General features: G+C 38.2%; 1 protein-coding gene across 1 annotated transcript in view; it reads left to right on the plus strand.

Moving 5' to 3' along the window:
* Positions 1-16,263, plus strand: part of HEATR5A (HEAT repeat containing 5A) — a 93,340-nt gene extending 77,077 nt beyond the window's left edge. Inside the window, exons 28-35 of the mRNA XM_007451263.1 lie at positions 814-1,062; positions 2,804-2,931; positions 4,909-5,056; positions 5,930-6,202; positions 8,099-8,323; positions 13,765-13,919; positions 15,055-15,268; positions 15,558-16,263. Of these exons, the coding sequence (XP_007451325.1) occupies positions 814-1,062; positions 2,804-2,931; positions 4,909-5,056; positions 5,930-6,202; positions 8,099-8,323; positions 13,765-13,919; positions 15,055-15,268; positions 15,558-15,865 (1,700 nt within the window). The 3' untranslated portion in view covers positions 15,866-16,263. The remainder of the gene's footprint in view (positions 1-813; positions 1,063-2,803; positions 2,932-4,908; positions 5,057-5,929; positions 6,203-8,098; positions 8,324-13,764; positions 13,920-15,054; positions 15,269-15,557) is intronic.
* Positions 16,264-19,252: the final 2,989 nt, after the last annotated feature.

The following is a 19,252-nucleotide window of genomic DNA, read 5'->3' on the forward strand; positions in this document are numbered from 1 at the left end:
AGAGCCCCGTGAGCCACAACTACTGAGCCTGCATGCCTAGAGCCCATGCTCCGCAGCAAGAGAAACCACCACAGTGAGACGCCCACGCACCGCAACGAAGAGTAGCCCCCACTCACTGCAACTAGAGAAAGCCCATGCACAGCAACGAAGACCCAACGCAGCCAAAAATAAAGAAAGAAATTTATTTTTAAAAAACCCTCAGTCACAAACAAGTGCATACTGGATATTTTTCCATTTCTGTGAAGTCCAAGCACAGGCAAAACGTCTGTGGTGATAAAAGTCAAAAAGTAGTTGCTGGGCTTCTCTGGTGGCACAGTGGTTAAGAATCTGCCTGCCAGTGCAGGGGACACGGGTTTGAGCCCTGGTCCAGGAAGATCCCACATGCCAAGGAGCAACTAATAAGCCTGTGCGCCACAACTACTGAGCCTGTGCTCTAGAGCCCACGTGCCACAACTACTGAAGTCCGTGTGCCTAGAGCCCATGCTCTGCAGCAAGAGAATCCACGGCAATGAGAAGCCCACACACTGCAATGAAGAGTAGCTCCCACTCGCCGCAACTAGAGAAACCCCGCACAGCAACGAAGACCCAACACAGCCAAAAAAAAATAATAATAAATAAATAAATAGATAAATTAAATTTAAAAAAAAAAGTAGTTGCCTTGAGGTGTAGGGGACTGACTGGAAAGGGTCACAAAGGAACTTTTGGGATGATGGAAATGGGTCTATATCTTGTAACAGATAAAAGGGAAAATGTAGTGTGAGCTAATCTCTTCGTTTATTCCTCCTGAAACTGTTTGCTTTCCCTTTTTTGTAGGTGGTGCTTTCTACACAGCAGAGACTAGTGAAAATGCAAAATCGCATTATTACAACTCCTGGGCGTTTATCCTCCATGCTACAGCACTGTGGCTTATAAGCACAGGCTTTGTTGTTGCTGACCCAGATGAGGGAGCACCTAATCTCTCAAGGCCTGTAACACCAACTTCCATGTGTCAGGGGTCATCATCTGGGGCTCCAGTAAAGTCCCCTGAGGATGTCTACACTGAGAGATTCCATCTTATTTTAGGTCAGTAAAGACCTTACTAGCTTCTGACCCTACAGAGTTTTTCTTGAATTGTGCCCCCTGCCTATCAGCTCTTGGTGGCTATTACTTCATTCTTTATTAGGCATTAGTGATAGCCTTGATGTATACAAGTGAGTAAGCTTGTATACATCTTATAAAATTGCAAATTTCATTATAATAAGTCTAAATTGCCATTACAGGCTGGCTTTAGCATCGAGTTGAATGTATGTAAAATTTGCAAAAGAAGCCTAGTTCTTTCCACATGCTTTTTTTTTTTTTTGCGGTATGCGAGCCTCTCACTGTTGTGGCCTCTCCCGTTGCAGAGCACAGGCTCTGGACGTGTAGGCTCAGCGGCCATGGCTCACGGGCCCAGCTGCTCCACGGCATGTGGGATCTTCGTGGACCGGGGCACGAACCCGTGTCCCCTGCATCGGCAGGCGGACTCTCAACCACTGCGCCACCAGGGAAGCCCTGGAACTTCATTTTTAAAGTGAAGTATCTTTCTAGGTACAGTGAGTTTCTAGAATAAATATTTTTCATACTTACCTTGTTCTGAGGGAACAAGTTATTAGATCATTACCTATAAATAAGTTATTGATTTAAGTGACATGTGAGAGTTATAAAGGCAAGTGATTAAATTAAGTAAGGTTTATGGTTCATAGAGCTTCTGTTATTCCTTACCAGGCCAAACATGACCAGATTTCTTATATCCTTGGGTATGTTAAAATTTTGCTTTTGCTTGCCTTGAGATGAGAGCTTTCTAAAAAAAAACTTTGAGGACTTCCCTGGTGGTCCAGTGGTTAAGACTCTGTGCTCCCAATGCAGGGGGGTGCTCCCAATGCAGGGAGCCCGGGTCCGGTCCCTAGCTCGGTCAGGGAACTAGGTCCCACGTGCTGCAACTAAGAGTTTTCATGCTGCAACGAAGATCCCGCATGAGGCAATGAAGACCCAGGGCAGCAAAATAAATAAATATTTTTTAAAAATAAAAAAATTTTAAAAGATAAAAATGGGGCTTCCCTGATGGCACAGTGGTTGAGAGTCCGCCTGCCGATGTAGGGGACACGGGTTCATGCCCCGGTCCAGGAAGATCCCACGTGCCGCAGAGCGGCTGGGCCCGTGAGCCATGGCCGCTGAGCCTGCGCGTCCGGAGCCTGTGCTCCGCAACGGGAGAGGCCACAACAGTGAGAGGCCCGCGTACCGCAAAAAAAATAAATAAATAAAAATAAAAAAGATAAAAATGAACTTTTATATAATGAAGATTGGCAGGGCATAAGCTGTGCAGTACAATTACCTCAGTTCAAATTCTTGTTGTGCCCCATTGTAATGGACCTTTAGCAAACTATGTGCTTAAAAGGAGTGGTAATAATAGTATCTACTTCCTCAGATAGTGTGAGAGTGAAATGATATACTTAAAGTGCAATGCCTGATACATGGTAATCACTCAATAAATTTTAGTCAAAATAAAGTTATGAAACTCTACATGTTAAATTCTCTGGTGCAATTTTATTGTAATTTTTGCAGTAGTATGTAAGCCTAATTGAGATGATTATTTGTGTACATGTTGATAAAAACAAACTATTAAGAGATTGCCTTATCACTTAATTGTTTAGTCTTAAATTCATTGTGTTTTATTTGCATTACCTTTTTGCTAAGTTTATTTGTATATCTTATCAAAATAGAAAATTATTTAACTTCATAAACTAAGAACCTCAAAGAAGCCTCGTTCTTTTTCTGCTTTCTACAGGAATCAGTGTGGAATTTCTGTGTTCCTTACGTTCAGATGCAACCATGGAAAGCATTACTGCTTGTTTACATGCATTACAGGCCCTCCTAGATGTTCCTTGGCCCAGATCTAAAATTGGCAGTGATCAGGTGATTTCTTGTTTTTTGTTTGGCTTCTGTACATTTCAAGGAACAGGAACAGAAACATGTCCAGGTTACTACAGTGAATAGGGAGTAAACACGGAGAAGTAAAAAGGAAACTAAAAAACTGCACAGATAGGCCTCAGAACTGAAATGGCATCAGCAACTGTACTGACCCAGGAGCAGTCATGCCTTTTTCTGCCACTTTCTGTCTCTACTTCTGCCGCATTTATTTTTGCTGCCACCAGCCAACCACTCCGTGTAGCTGCTCTTCACGTGAACTTTCTGCAATGATGGGAAGGTTCTATATCATACTGTCTTTGTCTCTTTCCGCTTCAGTGCACCCTGCTCTTCGTATATACCTGTATCTTATACCCCATTTGCCTGAGAGAGTTTCTTCTTGGTTCACGTAGTTATTGTCAGTTACGTAGTATTCCTCGTGGCTGAGTTCTCTATCCAAGTCTTTTTAAGAGACGACTGGCTAGTCTCTAGATGGAGTCAGACACTAATATCAGACCCAGTTGTGACCATGGTTAAAAGATCACTGTACACAGCTGATTCACTTTGTTATACAGCAGAAACTAACACACCATTGTAAAGCAATTATACTCCAATAGAGATGTTAAAAAAAAAAAAAGATCTCTGTACAAAGAGTGGCACTTTAACTGCTTTCCCAAGAGCAGGCACCCTTAGCATCAGGTACTACCAGTATATTGAATTGTATATAAAATTGACTCTTGGATGTTAAGAAAAATGGATGGTATGATTTCTTTTCTATACAGACAGTTATTTAACTTATTACTACTATCGTTTATTAGGTTTAAAGTATTAATCAGGCTCCTGCCTGACTTGGATTGTACTTGAATAAATTTTAAACTTTTTCTGCTTGTTTATTCTGTATGTTAAAACAAGTATCATAGGGGCTTCCCTGATGGTGCAGTGGTTGGGAGTCTTCCTGCTAATGCAGGGGATGCGGGTTCGAGCCCTGGTCTGGGAGGATCCCACATGCCGCGGAGCAACTGGGCCCGTGAGCCACAACTACTGAGCCTGGGCGTCTGGAGCCTGTGCTCTGCAATGGGAGAGCCCGCGATAGTGAGAGGCCCGCGCACTGCAATGAAGAGTGGCCCCCCGCTTGCCACAACTAGAGAAAGCCCTCGCACAGAAACCAAGACCCAACACAGCAAAAATAAATTAATTAATTAATAAACTCCTACCCCCAACATTTAAAAAAAAAAAAAAGTATCATAATGACAGTTTTACTATTATTTTCAAAGATGAAAGCCACCAGAGTAACCAGTAGAAAAGAAAAGGGGAAAATGAAATAGTATTTGTCCAGTGTATTTTATTCTTTAGAGAGATATTCATTCTGTGCTTAATAACTTATCCACTTTTAATGACATACTTCGCCATCATTCTTTATTAGTACTAGAAAACGTTAATATAAATCTAGGAATCTACATGGCAGTCCTTATATACTTTTAGCCACATTTTTCATTTTGTTTTAGAAATCTGGTTTGTTTTCCCACTTTAGGACCTGTGTGAAAATGATCTTTGGTTATAGTGCCACCTCCCACAAGACTGGACAAAAACCAACCTGGAGTTGGTTTAAAGTGGAGCAAGTGTTACATAACTTTATTGCCCTAACACCTTTATTTTTTATTTTATTTTATTTTTTTTGGTACGCGGGCCTCTCACTGCTGCGGCCTCTCCCGTTGCGGAGCACAGGCTCCGGATGCACAGGCTCAGCGGCCACGGCTCACGGGCCCAGCCGCTCCGCGGCACGTGGGATCCTCCCAAACCGGGGCACGAACCCGTGTCCCCTGCATCGGCAGGCGGACTCCCAACCACCGCGCCACCAGGGAAGCCCACACCTTTATTTTTTGTGGACCATTGTTTCTTTCTCTGAATTTTGTCATGGCATTTAACATTGGTATTTTTTTTTAAGTATGTAATTTTCCATATAGTCTCACCTGTTTTCTGTGATAGGACTTGGGTATCGAGTTGTTGAATGTACTACATCGAGTAATTTTGACCCGAGAATCACCTTCCATTCAGCTGGCTTCTCTTGAAGTGGTAAGGCAGATTATCTGTGCAGCTCAAGAACATGTGAAGGAGAAAAGACGAAGTGCAGAAGGTGAATGTTCCTATAATGCCAAATTAATCACATGGCATCATTATTTTTTAAAGTATTGCTTATGTGTCTATGTCGTTCTGAGAATCTATTGTGTATAGTACAAATCTCTAGGTACGGCTTCAAATCCTCTCATGCGCCTCTACATGTTAGCTTGGATGTTGTCAGTAGCTAAACTACTATTCCTTGGGAAAATTAGAATTTGAACAGCCCTGGAAGGAAAAAAAATTCTTTATACTGATTGAGTACCTACTTTTAAGTGTTTACCAATGTACATGGAAAGAACTACTTTAATAACTTTTATTCTTTAATAACTTAACTTTAATAACTTAAGTTTTGCAAAGTGATTAAATTGTTCATTTACAAGTCAAATTTGGTATTGGTGAGTTTATCACTTAAGATTACATTTGACTACCTATAACAGAAAATCCAATATAACAGTAGATTTAAAACACAAGGACTTATTCTCTCATCTAAAAGAAGTCCAGAAGTTGGCAGTCCTGGGCTGAGATGGCAGCTTCTGAAAGACATCAGGGACCTAAGTTGCTATCTTTCTGCCCAGCCACTACCAATATTAAGGTGGTAAGGTCAGTGCTGGAGCTCTAGCTATCAGGTTCACACCTTAACAGCAAGGAGTTAACCAGACAATATTTTAAGGCTGAGAAGGTCACCGAGGATTTCTTTTGATCCATTGCAATAAGAAGTCCAAATAAAGACAACTACTTTTATCTCCGTAACTTTCTCTTTCATTCTTTAAGACCCAAGACTTCACCCATTTAAATGTGTTACTGACAACAGAAATGAACTAAACTGCCATCTACCAGAAGCAGAACAAACCTGAAGCATTTATTCAACATTGTCCTTTTTGCCTTTTAGTTGATGATGGGGCTGCTGAAAAGGAAACCCTGCCAGAATTCGGAGAGGGAAAGGACACAGGAGGACTTGTGCCTGGGAAATCTTTGGTCTTTGCAACACTGGAATTGTGTGTATGCATTCTAGTTAGACAGCTCCCAGAGCTAAATCCTAAATTGACAGGTAGCCCAGGAGTAAAAGCTACAAAGCCACAGATGCTGTCAGAAGATGGAAGTAGGTTGGTTTCCGCTGCATTAGTTATCCTCTCTGAACTTCCTGCAGTGTGCTCTCCTGAAGGTATGTTGTGGTGTTTGATTGCTTTACTTGACCTGGAAGGAGAGAAATGGTTTTGATAGATAATGGAGGTAATGGTTGCTTATCTTTTCCTCATTACACAAATGCTGACCCCCCAAAGCTTTGCATATGGTCTTTAATCCTCTAAGGTTAACATTACATTCTAGTAATCTGTTTTACTAAAAGGGTGAAAGTAAATACAGAGACAGCATGTACTCTACATAGATAGTCTCTTCCATGGTTGAGAATATTGTAAACGCATCGATGGCAATTACTAGCTCTTGGGCATTTTTTGGTATACAGTATCTAATGGACTTTCCCTGCCTCAGTGACAACAGAAGCTTCTCATCATATCCAGTTCTCTTTTGAATCAAGTCCATGCTTTCAATATAGTGTTTAAGGCTCTGCAGAGTACAACTGCCTCCTGATTCCTTCTGTGTGAACCTTAAACCCAGGAGGCTTCATGCATATCCCTGTTCTGTACTATTGTCGATGGTGTTACTTGATCCGAAATGACCCCACCCCTTCTCTCCTTTGTAAAATTTTGCCTTCCTTTCAAGTTCAAGTTCAACTCCAGCCCTACCTCATCTGTGAAGGCTTCCCTAAAAACTCTGGCTCATATTGAGTTTTGTTTTTTTCTTTTTTTGTTTGTTTGTTTGTTTGGTGTGTGTGTGTGTGTGGCTTCCATATGTAGATATGTAGTTTTTATGTGTCATATAGAGGTATATGTAATTGATTATTATAGAAAGAGAAGATAAATATATATACAGACATATGTGTTGTTGCCAGTGAAATTTTGTATCCTCTAGTACATAATAGGGATTCAGTATTTAATAGATACTTCTTAATTGGTAAGCATATTTCTGCTTAAATGTGTCTTTTTTTAAAAAATATTTTTATTAATAACATACATTTTAAGGCAATTCCTGTTTTGTTGAAGCTGCTAAATGTTCAAAGCATTTTATTTTTACTTTTTTATATTTTTTTTTTTGCGGTTCGTGGGCCTCTCACTGTTGTGGCCTCTCCCGTTGCGGAGCACAGGCTCCAGACGCACAGGCTCAGCGGCCATGGCTCACAGGTCCAGCCACTCCGCGGCATGTGGGATATTCCTGGACCGGAGCACGAACCCATGTCCCCTGCATCAGCAGAAGGACTCTCAACCACTGCGCCACCAGGGAAACCCCTTAAATGTGTCTTGACCAACTTACATGCTGTCTTATTTTTAACATGACTTTAAGCTTCAGTTTGACTTTTCAACCTGTATTCCTTGTTCTCACACACAGTCTTATACCAATAGTAGCAGAAAAAGTGACTAGGAGAGGATTGGGGGCAAAAATATACGATATGAGTTTTATTGATAGCCTCTGGGAAAACTGATTGACTATTTTAGCTTTAGTCTCTTTCACTTTGAACAAAGTGACTTTTTAACTACTTAGTGGCCATGGAAACTTTAATATTTTGTACTGAGTGATTCACTACAAATTGCTTCAAAAGGGTTTAATATAAAATCCAAATGGATAGTGATAGTGGTTGCACAACATTGTGAATGTACTTAATGCCACTGAACTATTAAAAATGATTAAAATGGTAAATTTTTTGTTCCATATATTTTACCACACTAAAAAGTAAAAATAAATTCAATGTTTGTCAACTACCAAATAAAATAACACAGCAATGGATAATGGTACTGTGATATACTTTAAATAACATCTCCAATTATAACCAAAATTTAATCCACCCTTTAAAATCTTAAAGTTATTTAAATTATCTTAACAGTTATAATCCCTAATGGAGAATAATCTTAAAAGCTAGAAATCTTTGACATTATCTAACTCATTTGGTGACTTCCTTTGAGGAACTGTATATAGACTGAAATAGTGTTTTTTAAAAACATTACAGGAAGCATCTCAATCCTCCCTACTATACTGTACCTCACAATTGGAGTCCTCAGAGAAACTGCTGTGAAGTTACCTGGGGGCCAGCTATCTTCAACAGTTGCAGCTTCCCTGCAGGCTCTGAAAGGAATATTATCTTCTCCCATGGCCCGAGCAGAAAAGAGCCATACTGCTTGGACTGACCTTCTCCGTAGTGCTTTAACAACAGTTCTTGACTGTTGGGATCCAGGTAATTTAGGCTCTTTGGAAGCAGTTGTTCAGTTTGTTTTAAAAAGCAAGAGGGACAGTTTTTTGAGAATAAGCTATTTACTTGATCATGTTTGGCAGTCTCACCTGAAGGAGACCACAGTTCACTACATACTTGTTTAGAGGATATGTATTGTAGACAGAAAATATCTATGGTCTCATTTTAGTATCTTTTTTTTTTTTTTTTTTTGGGGTACACGGGCCTCTCACTGTTGTGGCCTCTCCCGTTGCGGAGCACAGGCTCTGGACGCGCAGGCCCAGCAGCCATGGCTCACGGGCCCAGCTGCCCTGCGGCATGTGGCATCTTCCCGGACCGGGGCAAGAACCCGTGTCCCCTGCATCGGCAGGTGGACTCTCAACCACTGCACCACCAGGGAAGCCCCCTCATTTTAGTATCTTTAACGTTAATGCAATTAAATGACTGGCAGTCTGTATGTTGACAGTGAGAGACCTTCAAATGTAATAGTATGTTAATTTTAAAATACAGTATCATCCATGTCTAGCTGACAGAACTTTTTTAATATGCACAATGTACTGAAAACTGCGTAAGGTATACATTATAAATATAATACAAGACTGATCTGTCCCTCCAGGACCTACTAGCTAAGTGACTAGACAAATTATCCAACTTCTCTGAGCCTTAGTTTTCTCATTAACAAAATGAGGAGATTGTGTTGCAGGAGACTGTTAGAGCAATAACATAACATGCGAAAAGCATCTCGCTTTTTACCTGGCATATATGTATAAATGATAGCTAGTATTATGTTCAATATCCATTAAACTTAGTTTTTCCCTTTGTTATTGTTGAGTAGGTCTTATTTTCAACATTATGTCATGGTAATTGTAAAAAGTGTTTAACATATTATAAATTATCTCCTTTTTTAAAAAAAATATTTATTTGGCTGCATCAGGTCTTAGTTGTGGCACATGGGATCTTTTGTTGCAGTGTGTGGGTTTCCCTCTAATTGTGGTGCACAGGCTCCAGAGCACGTGGGCTCAGTAGTTGCAGCGTGCAGGGCTCTCTAGTCGTGGCTCACGGGCTCTACAGCGCACAGGCTTAGTTGCCCCGTGGCATGTGGGCTCTTAGTTCCCCGACCAGGGATCGAACCCACATCCCCTGCATGGGAGGTGGATTCTTAACCACTGGACCACCAGGAAAGTCCCTATCCCTGCCTTCTTTGTTCTGTTTATCAGTGTCACAATTCACCATATTCTATTTTGTATGGTAAAAAGGTTTCAGTTGAATTCAGCATTTATTGACCACCCACTTTGTGCCCAAAGTTGGGAGTCTAGGGGAGGCTAGTGCCATAAGGTATGATTAATACCATAGGAGCTCCTTGAAGGCAACAGTAATGTCTTATTTATCACTGCCTTTCTAGTATTAAAAAAAGGAGATAGGGACTTCCCTGGTGTTCCAGTGGTTAAGACTTCGCTTTCCAGTGCAGGGGGTATGGGTTGGATCCCTGGTCAGAAAGCTAAGATCCCACATGCCTCGTGGCTAAAAAACCAAAACATCAAACAGAAGCAATATTGTAACAAATTCAATAAAGACTTTAAAATTGGTCCACATCAAAAAAAAAACTTAAAAAAATAGACAGCTGGCAAAAAGTTATAGTAGTCAGTTCTGTTTGAGTGAATCAGGCAGAGTGTCACAGTAGGGTTCTCTGGAAGCTCATGCTGAGATGGAGTTTGGGGAGCAAGAGGCTTATTAAGAAACAACGCCTGTGAAGGGAATGGGGAAAGCAGTCTTGGGCTAAAGAAGCCAAGCTGCAATACCAGCATCCAGCAAAGCTCAGCATGCCTGCTGGGCAGCTCTGAATATTGCCTGTCAGTGCCTCCCATAGGACAACAGTGTCTACACTCCCTCAGATGTGGCTGCCCCCTGAAGACTGTGATCTCAGTCAAGCAAACCTGGGGGCTGAGGCCAACCCTGAGGAGCTAACAGCTGACCGTATGCCTCACAGCTGGGCAGCACCTGCCCTCACGAAGGGGAGCTCAGTGCTACACCTCTGTAGCTACCACAAGAGTCTTCTCAAAACAGTCAGTTTCTTAAAGGATTAGAAAGCATTCTCCATTCTCCACATGGACATCATAGAAAAGGATTCTCGCGCAACATTTTGATCTAAGACCAGCAGACCTAAATAGCATGGTACATTTGGGGATGGCAAGTAGAGCAACGAGAGAATGTGGGTTTGAGGGGACAACCAAAAAGTGCGCTCACATGACAAATTCCACGAATGAAAATCAGACAGAGTATGAAATAAACATGAAACCATCAAATCAACTCAACAGCAGGTAAAATCACAACCAATATGCATTTCAACCGCACATAAGCTATTTAAATGAACTAATCGACTTCTAAGCAATTTACCAAGAAATTAACTTACCGACTTCTAAATTAAGGCCTACCAATACCCTGGAATTAGATTTAATTCTCCTTTTATTAACAATCTATGCTAAAAGTTTGAATGGTAATTGAGGCCAGATGATGGAAGGTTTGGCATGATTGGTAATGTGGGCTGCCTTTAATAAGCATGTGTTCTTAAAACAGGAGTAAAGTAATGGGATTTGCATTTCTAAAGACTCACTCTGGCAGCAGTATAGAGAAAAAAGCAAGACTGTTGGAGACAAGATAGTAGCAGTAAGGATAACAAGGAATGAAATAATGAAAACTAAAATGTTTAGCAAGTATTAACAGAATTTACTGATGGTTTGGTTTAGGAGTTGAAAGGGGTAAGGTGAGTTGAGCGTTCATGGTGCCCTTAACAGAAATACCAAAGTGAGGGTTTTCAGGGGAAGATAGTGAGTTTATTTTGAAATGCCTACAGGAAAATCAAGTGGAATGAAATATGAAGCGGTCTGGGCTTCAAGAAAGTCTGGCTAGAGATGGTTTTAGACTACATGTGTTCGGGAGTTGTCAGTGGGATGGCTGAAATCACCTAACTTGGGTGTATGCAACAAGATGGGAGGAGATTCCGAATATAATGCAGAAACAGAAGCCAAAGAAAAGAGAGTTGTAATGACTCGAGAGTGGTCAGCAGCGTAAAATACACTGTGGAGATCACGCTCACGGTGTTGAGGTACAGGAGAGGAGTAAGGGAGGGGAAGGATCAAGTACAGGCTCCTCGACAGGGAGACGAGAAAGCTGAGGGAAGATACAGGGTCAAGGAATTTTATTTTTTTTTTAGATAAGGCTCTAGTATGAGTTCATGCTTATGGGGAAAAAATGTTGGAAATGGGGTTGGAGTTGGAACTATTAGGGAGGGAAGCAGCATCCCTTTTCTAGGCAGAAAGGAAAAAAATTCACAGCACATTTGGAAGGATGAATCTCTGCCGGTGTGAGGGAGGAAAAGGAGGTAAGGATGGAAAGTAATAGGCGTAAGTTGTTAGGTTGAGTTATGATGAGCTGGCCCCTTTCGTCTCACACACACACACACACACACACACACACACACACACACGCACACAGTTTTCTGTTGTCTGTCAGAGAATGAGGTTAGGACATTGAGGATTTGGACTAGCTACTGAGAAGAATTAAGGAAGGAGCTGATAGGGAAAACATTTGCTATGTAACAAATTGCTCCAAAACTTAGTAACTTCAAACAACAAACATTTGTTACTTGACAGTTTTTGAGGGTCAGGAATTGGGGAGCAGCATAGCTGGGTGGTTCTCTCTTGGGGTCTCTCTTGAGGTTACTGTTAAGATGTTGGCCGGGGTCACAGCTAAAGACCCCATTTCCAAGGGGACTCGCTCATGGCTGTTGGTAAGAGGCCTCAGTCTCTCACTGGCTGTTAGCAGGAGGCCTCAGTTCCTTATCACATAGTCCTCTCCATGGGGCTTAATGCTAAGGGAACCTTGCATCTATTGTAGGTAAAAGAGAATGGGTATAATGGAATTTTGGCAGGGCTGGGAGAATAAGGGAATTTTAGAAGAAATGGGAAGAGGAACCCAGGAGAACTTTATCTTACGGAGAATAAAAAGACATTTTTACTAAACAGACTAGCTGTTGTAGTTTCAAGTTGCCATAAATGACTAAGAATAACTTGGCTGTATGTGAAGCACTATGGCATCATGGTTAACAGTATGCTTTCTGGAATCAAACTGAATGGCTTACTAACTGTGTGATTTGGGCAAATGACTGAATTTCCGTTCCTCAGTTTCTCATCCATAAAATGGGGGAAATAAGTGTACCTACCTCATGATGCTAATGAGGATTAAATATAAAGTGCTTATAATAATACTGTCATAATTTAAATGTTAACCATGCACCTATTTTACCTTAAAATAATTCAGATTATTTTTATAAAATAAATCCTACCCATCCATAGTATTTTGCTTTTATTGCTGCTGTCTCAGGTGTCAGCTCAAACACTAATTTCCTAAACCTTTTTCTGACCGCCCAATATAGCAACTCCTGGGTTGCTTTCTGTTATCTCTTAATATATTTTTTATATTCATAGACCTTGTGACTAGCTGAAATCCTTTATTTACTTCTTGGTATATTCTGTATCTTCTCTGTAAATTGTATTCTCAGTGCCAAAAAGAGTGCTGGCACATAGAAAATGTTTCTTAAGTATTTGATGAGTGAATGTTACCAAACCTTCTACATATATATGTAATGTTTTTCATAAGTAGCAATCCATTCTTACACAATTTAATGAGTTGAATTTGCCACACCTTTTCCTTTTCAAATAACATTGATTTTCCACAAGAGGTTCATTAAAATTATTTAATGAGAGTATGACTTTGGGAAATGAAGTAAATTACATCTAGTAGAAAATTCCTTTAAATGATTGTGGCACACACAGATATTTTCAAATTTTTTTGTACTGTTAAGAAATGGTATATGTAGCAAACAAAGTGCTAAGTTATTTTCGCTTGACACGTGTATTATCAAAATATGAATACTTTAAACTTAACAAAGAAAAAACAACTGTCCAAGCATTTCTGTATTTCTCCACAATAAAAATAATAATATAATAGCTAATTTATATTGAGCATATGTGCAACATGCTATTCTGAATGCTTTGAGAGTATTAACTCATTTAATCCTCATAACCTTATAAATTTAAGTATTGTTACTTTAATTTTACAGATGAGAAAACTGAAGACGGGGTTAAATATCCAAGGTCACATAACTAGTTAATGCATATTCCTAGTAAATGTATATAAGTATTTACTGATGTCTTTACTTATGAAGATTACAATTTCTTTGGTAATTCTTGACTCTAGAATTACTTAAAATGCATACTTTAAAGCTACAGCATTTGCCAGGATTCTTAGTCAGTCAGTCAGTATTAATGTCTGTAATCCTTAGGTACACAAAAGAAATTACCTTCCAAACTAGAGACAGCTTCACAGCTGTACATAACAGTAAATATGACAGTTTTGGGATCTGTTTCTCATAGAGTATTTCTTTTTAGTAGCTGGAACACACCAAGAACTTGATGAAGTCAGTCTGCTTACTGCTATCACAGTATTTACTTTGTCTACCAGTCCAGAAGTAACTACGATCCCATGCCTTCAGAAGCGCTGTATTGAGAAATTTAAGGCTACTCTTGAGATAAAAGATCCTATGGTAAGTGTCTTTAGAAGATAGATGTTTGTAATAGGAACATGTTTAGGCTTTTGCAGAACTTTTCCTTATGATTTTGTTGATTCCAACAGAAAGTACCAGACTGAAATTTTTTATTTTTAGGTTTGGATTAATTCATGTTCTTGAGTTGACAAAGTCAAATAATAATGGTCTTGTGTTTTGGCCCTGAGGATGGAATGTAGTTAGTTGGAGAAAGATAAAGAAAATGTTTTTTAAAAAAACAAACAAACAAAAAAAAACCTAAATTTGAAATAGGGGCATCTTAAAATTGATATATCCCTAGAACTTCAGTGGATTTCCTTTCAAAAAAAAAGGAAAGGAAGACTCTAGCATGTGCCTTCAGTATATGACTGTAAAATAATGGGACCTATTTCAAAAGCAGCATATACAAATTAATCCCATTCCTTTCTGGCCCTTTTATTTGCTAAATTAATTTCCTATGCTGTTATGTGGTACAAAATAAGTTTGTAGCACACGATCACAAACAGACTCCTAAAATTTAGTAACCAGATTTTCTCTCAGAAAAAAATAATCATTCAAATGAATTGAATAAAGGATGGTTTATATATTTGATGTATAGTCATCTCCTTTTGTTCTCCTGTCCTATTTGTTTCCTCTAGCCTAACAGGAGCTTTATGTAGCAGTCTCAGAGTGGTGCCTCCAGTATGTGATGACACATAATTAATATGGTCCAGACATGGTTCCTTAAAAACCTTCATAGCATCAAATATATGTGATTTTCATCTAAAACATTTTCCAAAATCTCCAAAATATTTTTCAAGTTTGTGTGTTTGTTTGATTTTTTACATTATAGAGAGACAAATGAGGGGGAAAATGGGAACTAGTCAAAAGAAGAAAAATTAACCACTTTATTCCCACTCCAAGCTGTCACAACCACTGTTAGCATGCAAGTTTGAATACCTGTTAGTGCTTGGACTTCCAAAATTAAAGATAAATTAGAAATAAAGTAAATTTAAGTGTGGGAGGGGAGGCTTTAAATTTTTTTTTCATTTACATTTTTTAATTTACTTAAAAAAATTACATTAAAACTTACATTTTAATATAAATGTAAATTTATATTTACAGTTTATACTATTTTTGTCTTTTTTCTGATTAGGTACAAATCAAGACCTATCAGCTCCTACTTTCCATTTTTCAGTATCCGAATCCAGCTGTTTCCTACCCATATATTTACTCTTTAGTATCCTCTATCGTGGAAAAACTGCAGGAAATAGACAAAAGAAAACCTGAAGACACTACTGAGCTTCAGATCTTTCAAGAAGGCATAAAGGTCTTGGAAGCACTGGTAGCCATTGCTGAGGAACAGCATCGTAAGTGCTAGCACTAAATGCATACTAAATCAGAATCTGTCCCAAATCAGAAATTTAATGTTATTTAAAATGTAAAACATCCCATTAGTCACTTAGCATTATATTTTCACACTCGTGGAAAGGCAGGTGTTGATGTTAATCCCAAGTATTGATACTGTTTTGTATTGATTTGGGAGAAGAGATTGGAAGAACTGCTTCCCTTCAAGTGGGGGAAATATGTCCAGATCAAGTGTATAAGAAACATTTACATCCCTGAACCTGGGGCTTACATCATTTGTTTACTTTCCAGGCTCTCAGCTGGTGGCCTGTCTTCTGCCCATCCTCATTTCCTTCCTTTTGGATGAGAATGGTCTGGGATCAGCAACTTCCATAATGAGAAATCTACATGACTTTGCTTTGCAAAATCTCATGCAGATTGGGCCTCAGTATTCATCAGTTTTTAAAAGTGTAATGGCTTCCTCTCCAGCCTTGAAAGCCCGCCTTGAAGCTGCTATAAAGGGCAATCAAGAAAGTGTCAAACTCAAGATACCAACATCTAAACATACTAAGAACGCTGGAAAGAATTCAAGCATCCAATTAAAGACCAACTTCCTCTGATTTCTTTTTTTTTTTTTTTGAATAGTAAGCACCTTAACACAATACTTGATCATTTCTTTCACTTTGGGGGCAAAAGTGGCATTTTAGACACAAGTGCACTTGGAGGCTGTTTGTTTTACCTTAAATAGCTTTGAAAAGTCACAGCAAACTTAACATTTTTTGTGGGTTTCTTTTTTCTTTCTTTCATATAATAAAATCACAGAGCTCTGTCAGAATTCTTGCCAGGAATTTCAATAAAGTGCTAAAGAACTAAACTTAGAAAACCAACCACTGCTTTAAAAACAAAATTTATTACTTCGAATAGTCCATACACACATAGTACTATGACAGATATAAATCTGACTCTAATATAAATTATCTGCATTTATATTGTATCTCGATTGCCAGTTTAAAATTTGGCCTTATTCAATAATTGTATTAGACTTTCTTGGATTTCTCAAACAACGTAAATGATTGGTAAGCTATTTAGGAAACCTGGTTTAGAATTATCTAAAATATGTAATAGTACAAATTAATTAAGGCCCTACAGTGTGACTTAAGATTTGGTGTCTATAAATATCATGGCTTTTTACCATCTATTGGTTTTATTTGTATTGAGTTCAGAAAATTGAAATTTTAGTCATTTTAAATAGAATAGGGCATTTCCACTTCAGTTTCTCACATGGATTTTCTTTTACCTCTGTTCCTAATAATTTTCTTCATTTTCATTTATGGCAAAAATTCATACCAATGAGTTTAATATAGATTCATATCTATATTTAAATTAACTATGGGTTTATATAAATGTCAAATTTAGTACAACAAATTTAGATCCTCAGTGAATACAAGTATTTTTTTTAACATGAAACATATTTTAATATAGAAAAAATCTAATGATAAATTCATATTGGTTGAAGGATAATTTTTAATTGTTGATGGTCATTGACTCTCCTTCCACTTCAGTGTTATACTATGTGAATCAAGCACTGTGTCAGAACAAAGCATTTCCCTGTTAAAAATTAAAACCCGAAGTGAGAGGGGCATGTTCAGAATGGAGAGACACTTGAGTCAAGAGAAAACAATGTGATGGTACTCTATTTTATTATGTTTGTATATAAATACACTTGTAAATCATTCAGAATGAAAACATTTGACAAATTCTAACACTACAATCAGTTTTTCTAATTTACGTAAATAAAGCTAATTTTCTTTATCATTCTTGTATTTGAAATTATTTTACTCACAAAAGATGGCTGGTTAGTCTCACAGAGTCCAGAAAATCATTTCTGTGGAGCAAATAATATTTTCTCTGAAACTTAGCCTGTTTTCTGAGAGGAGCCCTTTCTTTGGAACATTCTTTGCAATGGTTTGCATTCTTTGTCTTTCTAATTATCTCTATGAATTTGACTGTATACTCATTATTGTTTCCTTCACCTGAATGCCCTTCTCTCCCTTGTTCTATCTGGCTGACTCCCAGTCCTTTTAGGCCTGGTTTAAATGTCACTTCCCCTTGATAACTCCTTAATGCTTCTTACCCTCCTCTCAAACCAAGCAAATGTAACTGCTTCTTCTGTGTTCCTGCAGTACTTTATATATTCTTCTATGCACTGAACATCACATTGCATTTTAATACTCCCTTTTAGACTGTGTCTTAAAGGGAGAAATTTTGTCTTCTGTAACTGCCTGTGTGGCATCAACTAGACACTTAAAAAACTGTTGAACTGTACTGGTGTAGGATGAATTTGAGCTCAGATATTTATTCCTTTGCCAAGGCAAATGCTGGACTGGGATATTCTCAGCATATAGTTTTTTAATTTTTTTGTTTCTTTTGTATTGTTTTTTGTTTCATTTAGTTTGTTCTTAAACATTAAGATTTCTGCTCCTCATTTAGTGACCTGGTATCCTGAATGGTCTGGATTTAAAGGTGCTATATGAATATCAAGAGCTGTGAAAAAATATGTCCAGTGTCATGGAATTAGGAACTTTGTGTTGGGCACAATTCTATAGGCTTTTTAAAATGTATCATCTTGTTTAATACAATATTGAATTAGTAAAGATACCCTTACTGATACAGAAATTAAGGCTTAACGGCTGAGACTTGAACCCACCTTTCTGATCCCAGGTTCCAAGCTAGAGACAGAAAAGGTCCATTGGTGGTCCTGATTCTATCAAGGTAAAGCTCTTCTCTTCTTTCACTGTTCCACATTCCTTCCAGAGCTTTCTTCACTCCTAGTTGAAGATATTTTCATTTAATATTTCTCCAAATTGCCCCCAAAAGTTTGCTGGCTAATACAACAGGAAAAAGTGGGAAAAATTTGTGACGTCTACAATTTCAATGGGAATAATGATTACATGATTAGTTGTTGATATAAGTTCTGATTTGTTTAAAGGTGAATAGTTAAGACTGAAAAACACATCAAAAATTCTTTACATCTGTTTTATTTTAACAAGTCTCCAGTTGTTATAAAGCAGTTGCACTTTAACTTGGTAATTCTTTACAAATTTAATGTGTTGATGAGCAACTTGGATGAAACAAAGTGGTATATATAATATTTGCTTGAGCTTTTTATGTTTTTCTAAGGGAAGAAATACGGCCCAAACTACTAGTTGAGTCTCATTTTATTTAACCCACTATTTAAAAGCTTATCATGGAAAGACTTATAAAGTAATATCAGAAAGACCAGATTTCTATAAATAGAGCATCCGAAGCAAAATTTCTACTTCTATAAATCAAACTTCACTGTCCACCTAAAAGGAACATTAAGGCACTTTAAAAGATACAAATAAGTGCTATAAAAGAGATACAAGGATAGTGCTATGGGAACCCAGGGAAGAAAACTGATGCTTCTGAGATGGACTTCCTGGAAGGAGTATCACATGGTACAGGCTTAGAGAATAATACGTACTTGACGGAATAAATGTATAACCTAAGAGTCTTTTGTAACATTAATTTTGAAGAGAAGAACTCGCTTTGTCTTTTTATTACAATATTAGTTTGCATTTTGAGGGAAGAAATTTCAACCCTCAAGCTAATAAACTATGATAATGTTAATACAAAACTAACAATATATGAAATAAAGTCTATACTACCCAAAAACTATAGTTAAAATGTTGAATCATTTCTGGCCGTTTAATGATTATATGATGCTAACAGTTCTAAAGCTTCAGTAGTCTGCCTATATGTATCTTTCAGAGTCCCGTTAACATAATTGTAGAATCAAGGTAATTACATATATTGCATTTTCTCCATCAGTTGAATGTACTTTCCTCTTTACAAATAACTTGTTAACCCTTGCAAGACCTCAATTTATCAGAAATATGGTTATTCAACTGCTGGCTGACAGTTTAATGAACTGTGCCTATCTTGACTTTTCTGTTTATCAATCTACTTAGCTGATGCCTCAGCTT

Source organism: Lipotes vexillifer, unplaced genomic scaffold (assembly GCF_000442215.2).
Source record: "Lipotes vexillifer unplaced genomic scaffold, Lipotes_vexillifer_v1.1 scaffold1765, whole genome shotgun sequence".
In the NCBI taxonomy this organism is placed as follows: domain Eukaryota; kingdom Metazoa; phylum Chordata; class Mammalia; order Artiodactyla; family Lipotidae; genus Lipotes; species Lipotes vexillifer.